Source organism: Bradysia coprophila, chromosome IV, assembly GCF_014529535.1.
Source record: "Bradysia coprophila strain Holo2 chromosome IV, BU_Bcop_v1, whole genome shotgun sequence".
NCBI classification, from domain to species: domain Eukaryota; kingdom Metazoa; phylum Arthropoda; class Insecta; order Diptera; family Sciaridae; genus Bradysia; species Bradysia coprophila.
The window spans coordinates 4,521,981-4,543,271 of record NC_050738.1 but is presented as its reverse complement, the minus strand read 5'-3'; the positions used below and the strand labels follow the sequence as shown (position 1 = coordinate 4,543,271).

The 21,291-nt window shown below is 35.1% G+C and overlaps 2 protein-coding genes across 3 annotated transcripts; one reads left to right on the top strand and one right to left on the bottom strand.

Moving 5' to 3' along the window:
* Nucleotides 1–931: 931 nt before the first annotated feature.
* Nucleotides 932–4,892, top strand: LOC119085906 (protein rhomboid). Of its 2 annotated transcripts, XM_037196450.1 has the most exons (7): nucleotides 1,369–1,503; nucleotides 1,568–1,656; nucleotides 3,260–3,331; nucleotides 3,393–3,428; nucleotides 3,506–3,721; nucleotides 3,787–3,919; nucleotides 3,978–4,892. In XM_037196450.1, exons 2-7 carry the CDS (start codon nucleotides 1,648–1,650, stop codon nucleotides 4,151–4,153), a joined length of 642 nt encoding a protein of 213 aa, XP_037052345.1. In that variant the 5' UTR covers nucleotides 1,369–1,503; nucleotides 1,568–1,647; the 3' UTR covers nucleotides 4,154–4,892. The 2 variants fall into 2 exon arrangements, with proteins under 2 accessions (XP_037052344.1, XP_037052345.1); XM_037196449.1 differs by having other exon boundaries at nucleotides 932–1,656.
* Nucleotides 4,893–5,178: 286 nt separating this feature from the next.
* Nucleotides 5,179–19,542, bottom strand: LOC119085905 (mucin-3A). The gene is made up of 7 exons (XM_037196448.1): nucleotides 18,947–19,542; nucleotides 11,462–11,833; nucleotides 11,002–11,292; nucleotides 10,744–10,932; nucleotides 8,472–10,664; nucleotides 7,427–7,555; nucleotides 5,179–7,363 (listed from the first exon to the last, which is right to left on the bottom strand). Exons 1-7 carry the CDS (start codon nucleotides 19,035–19,037, stop codon nucleotides 6,123–6,125), a joined length of 4,506 nt encoding a protein of 1,501 aa, XP_037052343.1. The 5' UTR covers nucleotides 19,038–19,542; the 3' UTR covers nucleotides 5,179–6,122.
* Nucleotides 19,543–21,291: the final 1,749 nt, after the last annotated feature.

Below are 21,291 nucleotides of genomic sequence, written 5' to 3'. Positions count from 1 at the left end.
TAAACAGATTAGAAACGTTTCATAAAATGTCTATTACGACAATGCTACCGCAACGTATTGGTTTTTAGTGAATTTAATATTTTAAAATTTGCCAACAAAATAAATAAATAAAATGAGCACGACGATCATATTTCCTGGGCACATTTTTTTTATAACAGGATAGGTTGTTTGAACACAGTCACAGCGCCGCTTAACTCATTATAAAACCAATTCAAGTCGATGGTGCGTGGTATTAGAAACAAGCGATATTCATTCATCGTAATAATAAAATTAATAGTCGAGGATCGAAGTGCGATTCTTCAGGTATACCTATCGGTTTTCCTCACTTAAAAATGGAACATTCAAACAACTTTATTTTAATCGTTAATTTTAGATTACGACAAAGATCATACAAAAGTTTGTTAGTTTCCAGCTCCTTTATATTTTTTGCAAACACATACCAGTATTAATAAGTTGATTGGTCATATGAAGTTGACTCACCATACATTTTGTATGGACATGAGAAGTCACTGACATAATTTTAAGAATCTAAGAAAAAATCAAGTTCTATTGTTTTACTGAGTATTCAAAAGAAATAACAATTTTAGAATTCTCACCTTTTCATAAACGACAATCGTCTACTTCTTTCGTTTAAAAAGTCGCTTACTGCCGAATCTATAACTTCATAAGTAACAAGTAAACATTTTCTTATACATAGGCTTCTTGATTAGAACTCATCGGTTATTTTTGTCATGGACGTCGATAACAGATGACTGACTAGAGCAAAAATGTTTATACCGGTTCCATACACATTTTTAAACATAAAGTCTTAGCCAATTTTGAGTGTTAAATAAAAATGTTAAAAATGACTACACAAAGATCCGCAACTATCTGAAAAAATGAGTTCCGAAAAATTCAACAAATTTGATTTTAGTATTCAATTGAACTTGTAATAGATCAGAACATAACTTATAAATACATTCATTACATACACGGCTGAAACCAATTTAAAAACCACAAAAAATTGCCGAAATGTGACTATGTTGAATTTTTGAAAAATTAATTATTTCATTTAATTCAAACAGTGACAAGCAAATTGTTGGAACTTAATGAGCCACATCTAATTTATACGTACGTGTAATAGTGTTCTCACAAACAATGAAAATTTATCTCATAACGATATTGATAAGATAGTGAATTAATCAGTAAATTTGCACTTTTCAATAAATTCTCACGGTCAATTAACCGTTCGATCGACCATAAGTGCATTACAATTAATTTAGAATGACTGTTGAGTCTCCAATATTTACGAGAAAATTGAAAATCCTACCGAAAGTTTCCACCGAAAGTGAATCGAAAGCATGGACAACAAATGAAAAAATTAATGGAGAAAATTCATGTGAAACCATATCGAATGCATCTGGTTATTATGAATTGGAAACATTTCTACCAACAGTAGCGAAGACGGGCAAATCGGACGGAGTCAGTCACAGTGTAGTCAAAACATCCGTTAATGATGTAAAGGTGCGTCAGTTATACACTGATGGATTTGGCGGAATAAATGTTTACAAAAAATTTAATGATTTAGCTGTAAACAAAAAGCGCAAATCGTTTCGTCTAAAAGATTGCTGTCCTTGGACAACGCCATGGATATTACTAACAAATAGCATGGTTCAGGTGAGTAGATGTAGATACATATAATTATGCGATATAAATAATTAGACAATTTTCTGAAATGAAAAAAAAAACTTTGGTTCGTTCATGTGAAATTATTATTATTATTGAGTGCGAGTGTGAGCAAAGCCATTAACAGATCATTTTGATTACATTTAATTTGCCGGAATATTTACAGCTTCACACTAAATGAACTCGAAATGAGGTGTCTATATGTTAATCCAAAAATTATTATTTATCTATTCGAAAACTTGGTTCAGGTATTACATACTCTTTACGCACACAAATTATTCACGGTGCTACAGATAAGTAACAATTTTACAAAATTTGTTTAGTTGTTATGCTTTCATAGGAAAAGCCGATTAACCTGTAGAGGAGCCACAATTTTTTTCAGTACCTCATTCTTTCCGCACTATTTTCACGTGAAATAACTTCACTTTTGGTGAAATGTCATAGCAGTGAAGTTAGTTCTCAAAAAAATAGATCGCTGACATTATTGTAAATATACTAGAAATGTAATAGAAATTTACGACGTTTTTCGATCCAATCTATCGAAAATAAGAGATTTATTTAAAATCTTTTACTTCATCAGTTTTAACATTTAAGCTAAATTAAACGTTGGTGTGATGACCATTGCCTAGCCTTGATACTTGACCTTCAACAGAATACAATCCAATATATATTTATCTAATCTATTACATCTTTTCATTCAAGTATTTTCAACGATCTTTTTAATCGGTTGATTTCAAATCTTGTACTTCAATTTTTTTGACATGTATTTTACAATATAAAGGACCATATTACCCAGACCTTGTCATTATTTTTGTCGTCGTTATCGATAACAGATGAATAGTAAACAGCCTCGATGAAGCGGGTAACCCGCTTCATCGAGGCTGTTTAATGAATAGTGGTATGTAACAGGTTATGTAGTCTCGTATGATTTCATTATGTTTCCACATATTTTTAGCAATATAAGACGGCATAAGCCAAAGATAAATGCGTAATTTAGCTGTCGCTGCCCGGCACTGATGAAATCAAGTATGAAGTATTGTACTCATACTCCATAGCAACTATTCTGAAAGGAAGGTTCAAGAATGCCGATCTTGTCTTATCGTCGAAACTCGTTGATTATGAACCAAATTGTAACAACTTTCGAATTTTCGGACATTGTCTTGAGGAATAGTTAAATAAATAATAAAATGAAAAGTTGAAAAGTTAAAAAGTCGACTATTCGTGGAAACAAGGCCAATCCGAGGTCAACAAACACACGAAAGTGACCGAGGTGTCCTATAGCTTGGTAACAGTATTTGGATCCTCTAGTCAATTTTGTTTAAATTTTGGAACCCCCTCATTCCGACCTATTATTGCATGATTCCTTATGAGTAAAATGATACGGGATCAGCTGGTTCAAATTTTTACATAATTTTGAAGTTAGAAAGAAACACACCCTGTATTTTAGTGCGAACCACACAGGTGTAACTAACTTGTATTTGAAGCACATGATTTGTTGCCAATACGAGCCGAAAGCGAGTGCTCAAAAAAACCCCCATTTCAATAGAAGTACTTAGTGAAAAACAACTAAACGAGAAACCTTTTTACATTACAGATAATCGTTTTCTTCTTCGGCAGTGACGAAGTGTTCGAAAAACTGGTTTATTCTCCGACTCGAAGGAAGGAGGTAAAACTGAAGAGAATTGTTCCTAAATTATTTAAATTAATTCGTTCGACTGTTTTGTTAGATTTGGCGCTACTTTTCCTACAACCTACTTCACTCGGTATGGTATATGACACACAAATTTGTTGTAATCGAATTTTTGGATTCACTTACCAATCATAAAAACTATGTTTGCAGGATTCTGTCCACCTATTCATTAATGTATTCATTCAACTTCTTGTCGCATTTCCACTAGAAACGGAACAAGGCCACTTGAAAGTGTTTGTGGTATATTTCATTGGTGTCATATCGGGCGGCATTGGGGCGAGTATATTTCAACCAAATCTGTTGATGGTGGGCGCCTCAGCTGGAGTGTACAGTTTACTCATTAGTCATATAGCACACATATCTTTGGTAAGGAAACGTTTTTTTTTTATTTTCAATTTCGTAAAAGATTTAAGCTTGTATACCCTTTGTAGAATTTCGATGAACTCAGTTATCGATACTTTCGAATTGCCTCAGTCATTGTTCTGTGCGTAAGTGATATAATTTTCGTGATCAACCACTGTTTGACAAGGGGAAATTTAGAACCGAAAATAAGTGTGGCGGCACGTAAGATAGATTTATTGTTGATTCAATTCGTGAGACTCAAGGTAAAATTTTATTGCAGATGCCTGTGGAGCCGTATCCGGACTATTAATCGGATTCATCATTTATTCGGGATCAACACAACGGCTATTTCGCATTATACGCTATGTGTCAATGGTACTCTTAAGTGTCATCTTTGTGCTTCCGGTCATTCCAGTGATGAGTGGTGACTCTCCAGATGTGTTCAAGGGATTGTAAAGTTTCGATTGGAAATTTTATTTCTATTTTAGCTTATCTGTGATGTAACAAAACTAAATTATTTTTTTATTTCTTAAAAAAAAATTATAAATTTTCTTATTTAATTCGTTTTTAAAGCTATTTGTTGTCGCCGTCCTAGGCTTAGGTCTATTAATCAATTGTTTTATGTTTCTTAATTTAATTTCATTTTTAAAATGATTTCTCTTTAATCTTAAAATTCTATTTTAATGGAAGTCGAATTCGAAAATAATCCAACATGTATGACTTCATTCCGGGGTGACTTTACCTTTTCGTTTTTTTTTTATCCGGGTAAGCAACTGTGTTATATTTAAAAAAAAGGTACTCATCATGCGATTCGCACCCGGTTGCAAATAGTCGCAGTATTATTATAAATACTTTTCGCACCCAGCCAGTCGCTATTACTATATTGTGGAATCGTGAACAGTAAAATTTAATGTTACCGTATTTGTTCGATTGATAATAAGGGATGTGACACCCCTCTAACTAAAATTAAAATTTGTAAGGTGGACGAGTTATGAGTCATTTACATGCTACATGATTCGAAAACTGTACTTTTCATGTTTCAAGCACTTATTTCGACGCCCTTAGCATGTAATATATATTACACACTTGTCACGAAGAAGTCGAGGCTTGCCGAATTTTAACATCCGAACACAGCGCGTGTGTGATAAAATTTCGTTTTCGTGTGTTTATTGACCTCGGCTTCGCCTTGGATCAACAAAATTCACACGAAAACTCTACTTTTCATCTTTGTATCCCTAGTCATGTAATAGTACGTTACTATACCAGTGAAGTAATTTGCTATCTCGTATCCAGATGAGTAAAAGTATCCGAAGGCTTCAGTGAGGGAAAGGCCACATTACCTCACTAGTAAAGTAATAGTATATTACTTCCGAGGTTCCAAGTTGTGTATTTGATAAGTGGGGTGTTACAGCCCGACCCAAAGGGGAGGGCTGTAGTCCCCACTTGTCAAATAACAACTTGGAACCTCGTAAGTACAATGCTTTACGTGATTAGGCAATGTAAATGAAAATGAAACATGCCGTAACACGTAAAATACTATTATATCACCGAGGTACACACTCAAAAATAACGGAGCAATTTTTCGTCACTGAGTTGAGAAAATAAATATTTCTCAATCAAGACCATTGTGACAGAAAAACAAGATTCTATGTGGCACTCGATAGAAAAGTCGTTGAAATTTTAAAGTATCCAGAAATTTCTGAGTGCGAATAGCATCTTCAATAACACTGCGACATCCGGGTGCGAATAATCTTTCTATGTAAAAATGGACAACCGTGACTGATAATGAGATGAGGTGAAAATAATAAAATTAATTTTTTGTATTGACCAAATACTTTGTTTTGATGATTGCGTTTTAAGAAACGGCTACACTAGAAACTCCTTTTAGAAATTGCAAAGATTTTCCTCTAAAAGAACAGGTCGATAATTAATTCCTCCACAAAGATCCAAAATCATTGAGATTTGAACAAATAGACAGTAAATAGGAGCTCACCTAATTATTTTACGTCAATTATTTATCAAATATTAGGAGTTCAAGCTGAACTAAATTAAAGTAGGATTATTATCGAATCTATTACTTCTTTTGATGTAAATTTTCTTTAACAAATTGACGAATCATCTTTAACTTCAATTGTTTCATTAAGTAGTTTGCTTTATAAAACGACGTAAGCTAGAGCTTCGGTGTCGACAACAGATGATGTAGCCGTTCTTGAATGATCTTTTGTATCGATCATGACTAAATCAATTTCTGTTACTTTATTTCATCCGGCGGCGCCTAGTTTTTTCTTTCTTTTAAAAAATGATTGTAAAATCTAACAACATCAGTCCCAGCAGTAGCTCAAAATAATATGATGTGTAGGGAAGAAGGGATTGTATTTTGCTACAAATTGAATGAATTGAATCACATTGACGTTTGTGCTTCCAATCAACAGCTAAGAGTTGTACAATGAACCCCTACTTCTGTGCATTTACACTCTAGACAAGGATTAGATAGTTCAGTTATTATCCGTCCGACACGATACATTCTTCCATATATATTACAGCCAGCCAGTTTTAACATTCCCATCGAGTTTTGGAAGCCATTCGGTTTCGTGTATATACTGGGCGAATTGTCATCGGAATGGTGCTCTTTCAGGGCATCATAGTCGATGGGATTTTCACCGAATGGTTTATGGTTCGCTGTACTCGGGTAATCACTCAATACCTGATAGCTTTCCGGACCAAAAACGTTGTTATTCAATTCGTCTTTGTTGTCGCCAATTTGACTGTTTAATTTTGGTATCGACAAATCGATGTCGGAACTAATGGGAGAGTATTTGCTTGTAACGTGAGTTAGGTCTGAATTTCCAGCAAAAATTGGATTAAGGAACTGATGAATTGAATGGCTGGAGTAAATTGGTTTTGGCACATCAATAGTGGGATGAGTGTCTCTGTGAGCTGTAGGATCTATATTGGACGGACTATTCAACGTAGCTAGTAAAACATCTCTCAAAATGTTGAGATTTTCCTCTCTGGGTGGTGTTGATGTTTCTTCCTGTGGCTCAGAGGTCGTCGGATATTCGTAGATTTTGTTATTTTTCCTTTGTGGAATGTCCACTTTCTTAGAGCTACTTTCCACCGGTTTTGTGAAATTGAGAATGTCCATTAGGGACAGAGAGGTTGACGATATCTTTTTAAACGGCGGAATTGTTTGCCTTTCTTGTACTATAGTTGATTCAGTTGGTTCAGAGTTGATTTTATTGTCTTTGAAAATGTAACCTAACAGACTACCAAGGAAATCTTTTGGCGCAGGATCTGTCGTTGGATTTGATTGGGAATCACTACTTACACTTACTTCACTCGAAACGCTCGTCGACGAGTTGGTCGGCGATATGCTTACATTACTCATGGTGTCATTGTCGAAGTGATGGAAGGAATATTCAATATTATCGGTCAACGAATCCGATTCGTATTCTGGTGATGGATTGTAATTGGTATCGGTAGTTATGGAAATAATTTCCTTTTCGATGTCGGACAGGTGAATGGACGGATAGTCATGATCAATATTGGTTGCTGATAGTTCAGGCACTGAGTGGAAGAGTTTTTCTTTATCTTCGATGAGTGTATTCAAATTTGGTGGCGGTTCCGTGCGTATGACATTTTTGAATGGATCTTCTGATGTGATGCCTTGAAAGGAGTTTTGTTATTAGAATACTGGTTAGCTGGTAAATTGAACGGGAATGAAATTACCAATTATCTGAACAGTTCCATTTGATTTTGGCGATGGTTCTGTGAGTAAATCCAGTGTGTATTTCGTTGTGTGGAGTTTTTCGTAATATTGGTCGTCTTCTGGTGATGGTTCTTTTGGAAGGAATCCACCTTAATTCGGAAGAAAGATAGAGATTGTGATCAACGTTCATCGGCTCATTTCCGATTGATACTTTCTCCTCATTTAGAAGATTTGGATCAAATAATATTAAAAATTTCATAAATGCGTATCTTGGTACAATTAGAACTATCAATTCCAAGCAGGGCCTACTTTTTAGAAACTTTTAGAGAAAATCGAGAAATTCAAGAAACTTTGAGAAATTCAAGAAACTTCGAGAAATTCAAGAAATTTCGAGAAATATTTCTTGAATTTCTCAAAGTTTCTTGAATTTCTCGAATTCGAGAAATTTCAAGAAATTCCAGAAAATTCAAGAAATTCGGGAAACTTCGAGAAATTCAAGAAATTTCGAGAAACTAATTTCTCGAGTTTCTTGAAGTTTCTCGAATTTATCGAATTCGAGAAATTTTAAGAAATCCGAGAAAATTCGAGAAATTTCAAGAAATTCAAGAAATTAGTTTCCAAAAAGTAGGCCCTGATTCCAAGATTGATACAAGGTTTCAGGGTTTGATACAAAATCTTTTACTTCATTTTCTCTATCAGTCATTTTTCGCCGACGTTTGTCATCTTTTTTTTGTTCCAGACTTTGAGAACAAATCTAAAGAATGATTTTAGGATGGTCTCACTGTAAAAAATATATTCTTGGGGGACAGTTGAACGACTTTTTGGTTGTAAACGTTCTCACAAAAATGGTTCTGATCAACTACACTGACTCCGCTCACATCAAAATAAATAGCAACATTCACGCGACTCTCTGTTTTTCTTAGTCCCACATATTCCACACGTTTCATAATCTATTATGATTCCCTTTATACTCGGATATGAATTTCTTGCTATCTATTTTGAGGTGAGTGTAGTCCTTTCTCAAAAGCTAGTGTGAAATCGATAACAAAGTTAAAATTTTCCTACCTTCGGTTTTACTGGGCGGTGAAAATTTGTTATTTCCATTAAATCCATACAACGGATTACTGGTGCTGAATTCAATTTTGCTGTGCACATGCCTTTCCGGGTATTCGGTTACAAATTTATCGAATGACGGATTTCTACTTTGAATGCTGTAGTCATGACTATCCACTATTTCGTATGCCCCTGGCGCATACTTGTTATCCTTATCGAAAGGATCGTAGTCGTAGTCAACATTATAAGCAGCATACTTGTTGTGTATTGTCGGTTCCACACTTGGTTTTTCTGTTATCGACGGATATTGACTGTAATCCAAGGATTCTCCACTCGTTTTCGGTATACCGAAAATGTCGTCGTTCGAATAGCCCGCGGTCCGGATGCTGTAACTGTTGAAATCGGGACTGTCTTTCGCTTCAGGTTCGCTGATTTCGAAGGCAGTAAAGTCTGCGTTCTGACTTTCCGAATTGGCGCTGGTTAAATAAGGACTTTCATAATTTTCGGTCAGAACTGGATAGCTCGTCGAAATGGGAGAGTAATATTCCAATTTCGGATGAACATTATCTTTGCGGACCGCATCAGTTGGCAAAAAAGGAATTATTTTCAAGTTTGGCAGGCTTGGCGGTAGTGTCGGCTGATCACCATAATCGTAATTCAGATCTGAATCTAAAATTGAAGGGTTTGCATCGATCAACGTCGGTTGATTCACGGCCAAAGTATCTTCTGTTGTGGATGGGTGTTCAATTTCGCTAGTTGAATGTATGACTTGAACATTGATTTTAGGCGACGTATTACTTGTGTGTGACGGTTTTGATACAATTGTTGATGGTGTCGTTGTGATGGGTATTGGTGTGGTGGTCTGTTGAGTTTTTGTGGTTGTTTTTGGATGTATCGTAACACTAGTTGGTGATCTGTTTGGTGTAGATGAAGAAATAGTAGTCGTTTTGGGTGAAGTGGATGTTGTTCTTGTTGTTGTCGAAGATGTAACGGTTATAATAACTGGCATTGGAGACGTGGTAGAAGGATACGCTGGCGATGAAATAATGGTCGGATTGACTCTTTTGGTCGTTGTCGGCGGACTTGTTGTGGAAGAGGGCTGAGCTGGTTTTGTTATCTTTACTACATCCGACAGAGTAGACGTTTCTTTCTGATTCTCAGTTTGGGGTCGATTCTCATGCTTTACTGTTAAAGTGTTTTCATCACCAAAGAGATTCGAAAATTCTTTCAAGAATGCTGAGACTAAGCCTGCTTCGGTTGTTGTAGTTGTTTGACCGGTCTCAGTTTTGTCATATTGGGTGGAAGCCTCTGGTAATCTCGTCGATGTTTCATCTTTTGTAGATGTAATTTCTGAAAAAGTATCATCGTCCAGTGTTGAAATGCTAGTGGACCAGCTTGTACTATTTTCATCTTCAAATGTATCGATCGTTTCTTCCCGTGGTGGAGTGACTGACGACTGTTCCTGTGTGGTTGACTCAATCAAAGTGGTGGTTTCAAAGTCTTGACTGGTACTAATCGTTGATGTATCAAAATTGTAGCTCGGCACTGATGTGTAAGTGATGTACTCGCTTATTATCCTTTCGGTTGCACTGCGGTCATAGTTAGATGTTTTGACCGGTGCTGATGATTCTGAGTATTTTACAGAATTTGTAAGTGGTGGAGACATAGTCCCGTGTGTGGCTGATTCATCAAGCAATGTATAGCGATTGTGGTGTAGCTCGGCATCTGACAGATTTGAAACGTAGACCGTTGCAATGTCGCTAAGATTGATTGGGGCTTCATGATGTATCAAAGGCTTCTCGGATGCTGTTTCGCCATGGGGTTTGCCATCATCGTCGTAGTCTTCGTCGTCATCTTCACCAACATTGCTGAGTAGAATATCAAAGAAGCTGGGCTCAGTTTTATTTACTTGCACAGGCCGATCCGTTATAGCTGATGCGTTCACACCAGTCGGTTCCAAAATCTTCTCAACATGTTCATCGTTGCTATCGATGTAGTTTAAACCTTCCCTGAGTGCATCAAAGAAACTCTTCTCACTGGTGGAACTGACCGGCGAACTGTAATCCTGTTGCTCTGGAAACAGCGGTCGATCGGATGGCTCCACATTTGTTTCGTTTTCTGCGTTTTCCTCACTGAAGAAATAGGACAGTAAATCAAACTGTCGCGGTCTGTGACTAGATCCGGGCAATATTTCGTCTGAATGATCTGGTGATCGAGGAAAAGAAAATTTTTTGCTAATCTACACTGAGAGAAATTTAATGGAATGTTAAGGTGATGTTCTTACCACATTCGTAATGAGCTGGACAACATTGACCTTCAGGAATTTTCGGTTTACAGTTACCAATGTACGGTGCACACTTCTTTGGTGTACATTTACTCTCTCCACGAATACAAAAGCATAGATCACATGGGTTTTTGGGATTGGTTGGTAGTTTCTCTCCCTCTGCATAATATGTCGAGGCAACTAGACATCCTGTATACAAGTCAAAATGCAAAATATAAGATTGTGCCACATCAACATCATAAGAGATGAAAAACTTGCCTCGATTTCTTTGGGCCCGTGATCTCATTCGATTGTAATGTTTGTTTTCAATTCGATAATAGATGGTCTTTGGTTTCACCGGAGTACTTACGCCGCTCGTCACTTCTTTACAATCATATCGTATGGGACAGCATGAAGAATCAATGAATACGGGCACGCACCCAGGTGAGGTAATTAAGCATTTCGGTCGAACACATTTCTGTTTTCCACCGATACAATAACAGTACGAGCAAAGTGACGACGTGGACATAGCTGATCCAGTTCGATAAATTGTTCCGTTGTGGACGCACACTAGGGGAAAGGTGTGAAAGTGAAACATAGAATTTTGTCTAATACTACGATGCAAGACAGTATAACAGACTTAAATGTGCTCAAAGGAACATCATGAGAAGCAACTTCCCGTTTCTCACGACCCTTAAAAATCCCCGTGTAAAAACAATTTCAACGAAAAAAATCTTACTTTCATCATTGCCGTCAGTTTCCTCGTCTTCAATCCTTCGGTACAACGAATTTTTGCTCAACACTTTCTGTCTTTTATCCTCGTCGTCTTCATTTCGACTTTCTGCATCAGCACTATACCAATCGCTATGGTACGCTATCACTCGCCTATCCAGACTTTCGTGTTCGTTGTGGTATTTCTTGCATGATACATGCGGACAGCAAGACGATCGCTTATGTACGAGTACACATCCTCTGGGCGGCGGAATCGGCTGTTCCGCGCACACACGTAACGAACATTTCAAATGGGAGTCGACGCATTTGCAACTTAAGCACGGTTCCAATGACGGAACAAACGATCCATCAGCGAACATTGTACCATTGTGGGAACAACCTTTAAAAAAATGAAAGAAAATAAAAATGTAAATCGAAATTCATCGTGTGTGTGGGAAGTTTTAAATGTTTGTTAATTTCTTCATTAGGCTTTATTATGACCTAGTAGTTCTATACACGTTCATTAAGAACATTGAACTTGGTATTTTAGTGTTGTATGATCTGCTGCTGATGTGGTTTACCCGCACTAAGTATTGGACTAGTCTGTTTAGTTTAAAAGAAAGTCGAAAATTCATAGGAAATCACAATTTTTGAAAATCGGTAATGCAGTGACTCCTAACAATCCGGAGTTAAAATTGGGCTTATGAATGACTGCTGAGTTCTACAGTCAGAGGCAGTGAAATTTCGGCATGAATTTGCGTGTAAAGACGAATAAATAGTTGTAATTGTTTGTGGGAATCAGCTGAAACATTCATGTCCAAATTTCACTTCCTCTAACTCCTAACTGTATGTGGTTTTTAACGAATAAAGTAAATTTTTGGGAGAAATGTTTCAATTCTAATAATAGTTTTGCGATCTAATTTGCGTTCACAACAGGTAAATTTCAAATCGAGGGGCGGATAAACTAGAAAATCCCCTATCGTTAACCGAAAAAAATCCTTAGAAAATCATTTGAAAAAAAAAATCCTCAGAGAACTCAACTCAAAAAGAAAATCCTCAAAAATTGTTTTAAAAAAACCCTTGAAAGTTCATCAAAACTTTTGATTCAAAAGCGGTCAAGACAATCATAAGAAAATCCTCAAAGAATTTTCTTTTTGAGAATCATTTTGTCAACGAAATTTATAAATATCCGCACCTCATTTATGGTCATGGGCGAAAATTTTTAATTCGCATGAATGACTTTTAGGAAAGATAATCATTTGTTATCGACAACGACGTTTAAAATAAGCGATGAGCACTAACTGATTTTTATATAGCAAAATATATGTTAAAACAATTGAAGTAAAAGATTTTGTATGAAAATGTCTACGACTTCGTACTATTGTCATACGATTGTCGTTTCATAACAACTAACCTGATATTGCGACAGGTAACATTTTTACAAATTAAGATCAATTTACATTTGCGGCTACCAACCCTGAAATAATTGTTGGTCACCAGTGATCAAAACCCACTAACAACCATTTTTAGACCCGTACGAAGTACTGGGATCTTATAGGTTTACGCATACGTTTGTAACACGTCGAATTGGACTCCCTGAGTAAGGGGAAACCTATTGTGGTTGTCTAGAGATGCCAAATCAGTGAAAAAAAATGTCCGTCTGTCCGTCTGTCTGTCTGCACGATAACTTGAGTAAAACGCATCCGATTTTGAAAATTCTTTTTTTCCCGTTTGGTAATGTCAAAAGACAGGCTAAGTTCGAAGATGAGTGATTTTGGATCGACCCCTCCCGAGCTGTGGCCCAATAAGTGCTTTACGGTTTTTCGAAGATATCTCCGGACATTTAAACGTTATTTTTGTAAGTGATACGTCAAATAAAAGGTATTTACAAAACCGATCGACAAAAAAAAAAGTTTATGGAAATCGGATGACCGACTCGTGAGTTAGACCCCTTGGTGTGAAACAGGCACAGGGCGGTAAGCAGTTTTTGCTTGTAGGTCGGCCACATTTGAACATATTTCGTCTGTTTTAGCTTTATTAGATAGGTATTGACCGTATCAATCAGGGAAAAAAAAAGTTTTTGAAATTATGTTCTCCGGAGCGTGAGCTAGGTCTCTTGGAGTGAGCTCTTATCTGGCTACTCGGCCGTACAGTGAACGTGGAGTATTTTGTCAATATCTCTTGTAAATTTTGACCAAATTTCATGATTTTTTTTTGTTTGAAATGTATTAACGAATGTTAAGCGTCGGTACTATTTCCGGTCTCCTAACAAAATGGCTGCCGGCGGCCATATTGGATTTTATTAAAAGTGGGAAAAATCTTTGGAAAAATGGTACTTAGAGAGTTTCTGTTAACATGGAAATAATTTGTTTTGTGTGTGGCGTTTCAGGGATTGCATGTATGGACATCTATATATATATATATATCTATATTCACCTATATTGAGCTATATACAGGCATATAGAGCTATATAATAGCATATTCCTCTGTGAAATGTTTATTTATAGTGAAATATAGGTAAATATAGCGGTATATAGCTGTTTAAATAGGAATTTATGAAATTTGACTTCGTACGGGCTGTCTATATTGCCTCCGGCAATTTATTTGTATATGATAACAAGGCAAAGAGTGGATAATGTAAATGATTTTAAAGCGCGAATAGCTTTTCAGTAGAGAAGAGTACGAAGTAAGAGAAGTAAAGAGTTTCACATTAAAGGCTTTTGATACGAATAGGTGTTTCGTACGGGTCGGCGTTAGCTATCTTTTTGTATTGTAATTGTAATTGAATTGAGCGACTCCAAATTTTCTACAAAATTATTGATAAAACGCTCATCAAACCCCTAATTAACAACCATTTCATTTGCAACCACAAAATGATTGAACTTATCTTCTAAGACCTAAAGAGCCTAAAATGATACTGCAGAATAAGTCTTAAATATCATCGAAAATGTTTACACAGGCGCAGATTCAACTTCACTGTTTAAGGTTTTTTGTAAGGAAAATTTATAGCAACAAGCTTTGAATCTTGAAATTTTTCCTAAGATTTTGGGTTCTGTACGAATTACCAGTCACTTCTATGTACGAGTTACCAGTCACCTGCTGCTTGCAAAGCATGTGGCTATTTATTACAAGCACAAAATATACATAGATCAAACAAATTATATTCTAAACTATACCTGTCTGTGCCGAATAAAACTACTTTTTTCGCTTCAAATTAATGTTCACGATTATTTCAAAAAAGACTCAACATTAACGTTTGATATCTATATCAGTTCAAGTTCATTCATTCAAAATGTTAATTACAGTGGTTGCGTGTTAGAGAAACAATAAAAACGTAGAAAAAAATAAGAGAATTTCAATTTCTCGATTTTTGACAATGAAAACGCAGACCTGATGTAGGTATTCTACTTATGTTTTCACAAAAGGAAAATTGGAACAAAAACAAGTTTTTTGATTATTTTTTTTTCATATTTGCTAAACTGCATTAGAATTCTCACTTTATTATACTTTCATTCGTTTCTCTTTTGTAAACTTTTTAAATTGTTTGTTTATCAATGAAATTCTTCCCAAAAAAAAACTGGTTTGATTTACATACAACAAATTCGGTCGGTGGACTCTTTAACGGATATTTATGTAATGTTCTTTTCTCTTCTCGTGTTCTTTATTTCGGCTTTCAAACTAATATGAGAGTGTTGTTTATATGCCAACTTGTATAAATTACTGTTTACAGTTTTTTTTTGGTTACCTGAAAAACGTGGTGGACTTAATTGTGCGCGAAGGTATTCATGTAGAATTCAGATTAGAGCCTGGTATAGATGAAATGGAAATTAGAATACAGCATAGGTTCAAAATCATCAAAACTTTCGACGACCTGTTACATGAACCATTCGAAAGAAAATCGAAAATTATCGTTAACGATATATGATTGTTGACCTCTTATTCACCTCGTAAACTATATAGAGTTTACGTCAAAACTTCCCCTTTCGACTTTCCTGACGGTGGAGTTTTTACTTCTGTCGCTCATAATGAACAGATTGATAAAAAATCTACTACTTCATTAGTTATAACATATGTATATTTCGACAAATAAGACCGAAAACACGAAACCAAAAAGCGCTTATTTTGGTCACAAAATCTCGTAGCCAGGCTGGGCTACCAATAATCATAATAAATAACCTGTTCTATATTCCCTCGACGTCTGAGAGGACTTTAGAGGAGCCACCTTCTTTTTATTAGAAATACGTCCAATATACTAAAGCAAAAGGTGGAAGTGGAAGCATTGCCTGAAGGCTAAATAGAGTTTCAAGTCGTAGAACTTTTTACGTTCAAATATCATCTAAATTTGAAACAGTAACGTTCTTACTCGTGTGCTAGATAAGAGATCAACGAACAAGTCTTTTACATTTTGTTAAAGACGTGTGGATTCCGGTACTGTGTGTGTATCAAATTTAAATTAATTTCTGTCAAAATGCAAACCTTTTTTTTTCATTTTCTTTTTTTTTAGTTAACATTCGTTATCTACTTCAACCGAATTATATTCTTTCATAAATCATCGTTTCCTTTATGACGAAGACCACCTGAATGTATATTTATAAAGTAACTCTACATTATTAAAACAAACCAGAAATGCTGCAAGACGATGCTTGAATTTATGAAAGAAAAGAAAATTGCACATGTTCAACAAAGTTCAATTTTTTATAGGCTTTGACCACTAAATTACTCACTTGCCTCCTGCTGATATTTTATTATATTTGTTATGAATGAACTTTGATATTTTACGAGTATAGAGTCAAGATTAAACTTTAAATAAATTTGTTTTCATTACCGCTGAACACCTTTTGTAATGTTCAAACGAAGACGATGAGTACGTGATAATATTCTATGTAGGTTTTTATGTGCTATACGAATGCGTTCGAAATCGTATTGAAAGTGTGTAAGGCTTTTCGACCCATCACAATGCAAGATCTACTTCAGCAAATGACGTAAAATGACTATTTAAACTAATGAAGGAACAGATTTTGCATTAAACTCTAAAAAATAGTATAAAAACATAAGTAGCCAATACTAGCAAGTCCATGGACAGATCATTGAAGTAGCAGATTTAGTGATTACACTGTGATGCGTTCGTTCCAAGAAGAGCCATGCACGGTGCACGCAGCATGGTATAAATGTGGTCAAGTCTTTTGCATGATTTTATGAAAAATAATCCAAAGAAATTAAAACTAAGATTAAATAACAGGAAAGCTTAAGTGCGACGACATTTTAAACAGCTGACCGTTGCACCAAGCACATTAAGTTTATCACCAACATAGGCATAATTTATTGAATAAGTGAGTAAAAACTTCTCGCTTCTCGTTTGGTGATTAACTCACCGAAAACGAATGTCAACGTTTACGTTACAAAAAACAGTTATGTCGGAAGAACGTTCGCTTAGAAAGATTGGAGTGGCCAATAGTGTGGGTGAGTGATGAGTTCAAATCCATTAGAAAAATGTTAGATTGTGTTGCGCTTTAACAATTCATGGATAGATCAGAATTTATTATAGTTGACCTCATTTACCCGCCAGCAAAATCATAAACGCGCGGATTATTTTCACATTGCTTGAATTGCTTGAGAAAAAGAAATGACTCGTCCGCTTAACCGTATCTAAAGCAATGCTTTATTATGTGAAAAATCCATGGACATCTTACCACTTGCGGTTTTATAAATGGATTATTGTGACACAGGAGGCAGCTTCATATCGGCTTTGTTTTAAACTTAAAACTTATCAAAACTTACGAACAGATTATTTCTGCAATGCAGATTAAACAACAAATTGACTTTAGCCGTACCGAGACCCATTACTCATACATTAAAATTGAAATATTTGCTGGCATCGGTGAGACGACTCATATGGCTAATTTATTTGATGAATAACTGCGTTACAACAATAAAAGAATTAATGAAAAAATTTCAAATCAAATTTAAGCCAATTCATATTTCAAAATATAAATCTTAATAGCACAATGTGTGATTAGAATACAAAATCAATAAATATCAGAACAAGAGAATTAAGAAGTCAAAAAACCATTCTTGTGTAGTTTTCGAAAAACTTTTTTCTTCACTGGCATTTGGAAGCGAATTTTATTGCTGATAAAAAGGTGGTATTTATGTGTATATAGAACTTGATATAGACGTAGGAGAGTGTATTGAACTTTGGTAACTTATGTAACGCGCAACCAATTTATTTTCAAGATTTGTTTTTGGGTAATAAAATTATGTGGTAAACGTACACACGAGTAAATGAGGTAATGAAATTACGTATAGAAAGGTAATCAAGAAATGCGATGAATTATGAGAAGATCTGGAGTAGAACTAAAATTTTATTAATTATATACAATAGTCGATCACTTTCCATCCGAAGGAAAAAGTAAAATCTGGAGGAAAAACAAAGTCAAGGAAACTCATTCGAGAAACGAGTTTGTTAATCATTTTAACTCTAAACTTTTAATAGTCTCACCGATCACACACAATTCAATGCTATATTACAATACGATATCAAGGTTTATAAACGCACAACATCCATTTCCTTCGTCCGGACAGAAAGTTTCTAAAGTTTTCTTTCCTAAACATCAAATATATCGTGATATTAATACAATACACCAGTAGAACTATTGAATCTATTACTTCTTTTCAACTAAAGGACTGAAACGAAATCTCGTACTTCATTAATTTTTTAACATGTTCGCATATAAGATCACAATAACCACATATTATCGTTTTTTTTCGCCACTGCTATCGATAACAGATGACATTGATCGAAGTTTTGTGTTTTGAAATATGTGACGGATTTTGCTTCAGCTGATCCACTCAAACAAGTAATTGTGCTACGCACATCACAGTCACATCACAGTTTTATTACAATTTCAAACAAAAATTGAAAACTTTTTCGGAGCGACAAAAAAAAGACGACCATTTACAATCACCCAGCCTCTGTTGAGACTTTCGGTGAAGTAAAAAGCCTTTATTGAACAAGATATAAATACGGAGCTACAAAGTTTTTCGTCAAATAAGTTTTCCAGCTGATCGCTACAAGTACCAGCTTGCTAAACATTGCATAGTTGATACACCAGGAATGGCTGTAGTTTAAACAGTAACAGTAAAAAGTGAAAGAAATATCAAGGAAGTATTAGACAAGTACTGTAATCACACTCAAAGCAACAAATTTCCTAATAGTAGTCTAATGTGAACAGACAATGTTGTCTATATAGGCGACTAACTACCTGCTACCGCTTCTAAAATTAAAAATGAAATATCGACTGTTGGCTCTCAGACAAATCGAATGGTTACTATCGACTCTTATTAATACACATTATCTATAAAACTATAAAGGATGAACACACAACATTTTATATATACGGGATACACTGACCGCTGCAGTAAAGAAATTAGAGACCAATGCTATACGATCATGTTAAGCCGACAAAATATTCAAATTTTATGCAGAAAAACATAAACTAAAAGTACCACTTACCGGCTTCGTCCGATGCATATCCAATAGCTAAGCAATATTGCACAATTACAAGAAACACGATTGCTTGTCTGTACGTGTGCATCTTATCCATAGAGTTTTTTTTTAGCAGCGTGACCAATTGTTACACTCAATTCTGTTTTGTTTCCAATATTTGGTCGTTTTTCTTTTTCCTTCGTATTTATTCAATAAAACACTGACATAATATCATATTGTCGAGAGACTGCCATGAGAAACATATTACCTCTCGACTCAATAAATGAATATTTTATGAAGCGAAAATGTTGCTGGCTCAACAATTGCAATTCTTTAAAAGCGAATATTTTATTAACAATTCTAACTTGTCAAGACACAAAGATCACAGGCACTGGCACATCAAACCGTCTATGTGAGCAATTTGCAATGATTGTTTTTCTGATTATTATGTATTTCCTTTAAGGTGTTTTTCAGAATTCTTGCACACAGAATACCGGTATACCGTTAGGTTACAAAGTGAAACTCTGCATGAAAACTGAATACGAAAAAAGTCACTCTGTCTACTGATTTTTCTATCAGTAATTAGCACTTGATTAATTTCTTTACAACGTCTTCGCTGGGAGTTATTTACACATTACTCATTGCTGAACACAAAATTCAATTCATTTCGACCATTTCACATTGGCTGCACTCTGGATGTGATGTTGATTTTACCTTTTAATTAATTCGAACAAATTAAACGACACAATGTTACACATATCTGGATCGTTGGACGGATAAACTATAAAGTTAACTGAGCATGATCACATTACATCAATCTTATGCTTATTACACGATCGTATTCGGAGACATTATTGCAAAGAATTCTGTCTTCGAATTTTGGAAATATTTGACTTTATGTAATGCAATTGTTTGGACTCTCATTTTTATTAATTAATTGGGTGGTTTCAGAAGACCGCTCATGAAATTCATTACATTTTGTGTAGTTTGTGCGTCCAACATATTAACCATACGAAATTTAAGTTAAGAAATCTGTAATTAGACGAAGTGGTGATTCAAAGTCTTAGTCTCAAAATCTGTAACAGCAAAAAATCCGTCCGACTGTAAAATTGTCCATAGAGTAACACTTGCTGAAGTTAGTTGTACAACTAACTAGAAACTAGGGCAGCTATACAAGTTTGCGTTGTTTTAAAACTGCAAAATTTACCTTTCACAGACGGCAAAAATATCAACAGTTTTACTATCGGATCTATTACTTCATTTGTTCTTAACTATTTTCAAGAGATTGATTCTAAATCTTTTACTTCATTTCCTGGAACCTCTTGACCCGAACCTGTTTTGATGTTGCAGACTCGACCTGAATGCAACCTGAAAAGCTTTATTTATGTTGACCTGTTCAAGTTGACCTGAAGGGTTCGACGTTTTTCTGACTTTTACCGAATAAAAAGCTGACTTGTGGTTGACCCACAGGTTAACCGGGTCAACCCGATTTTTTCAGTTCTGGTAGATTTTTAGATTGAACCTGAACTGAAATTGGGTCAATGAGTGTGAGTTTAGGTTCAGGTTCCACCCAAAACCACCCTTACCAAATACGAATTTGAATTACTCGAAAACATTTTTGAACTGAAACATCCGAAAATAATGTCAAATCTTTGAAGGGACCCACACGCAACATCTTTTACTTTATTAGTTGTAACACACTCATTGTAATATGTAATATCACTACAACAATAGATGTACACATAGACATTGTTGAAGATAACAGATAGCTAATCCTCAACAATTTTTTCTTTTCTCTGTGATTATGAGTATACAAGACCCATTACCACTGTAATTCAGTAAAGTCACAGGTCACTCTTATCTTTCTTGTGTAAATTTTGGATAATCTGAATCTCACCTACATAACTGATTTTAAGAGTATGTCGGAAAATTATTCAGGAAAAAGTACAGGAGCGGAAACGATATATATGAATTACATAGAAGAACCTCTGCATTCAAGAATCAAAAAAATTTCTCAATAAAATTTGAAACAAAACTCCAATAACTGCAGAGGTTAGCTGAACGATACACAAAAATTTTGAATGAAATGTTTTACTAATAAGAACCAGTAACCAGTATCGGATTATACATTTTGAATTCGTATGCCGACGAATATAAAAAACAGTTAAACGATTACAGTTATTTAGCATCTACGAGAGTTCGAAATAAGTGCTGGCTTAGTGTGTACTTATGTAAATTATCGAAGAATAACAAAACACACCCACTTTATCTTCTGGTATGGTCTGAAAAACGATTTATAAAATTGACCTTCCCAAAGTTCAATGTCAGAAACATATCACATTTGTCAAAATGTAAAATTAAATATTCCGAAA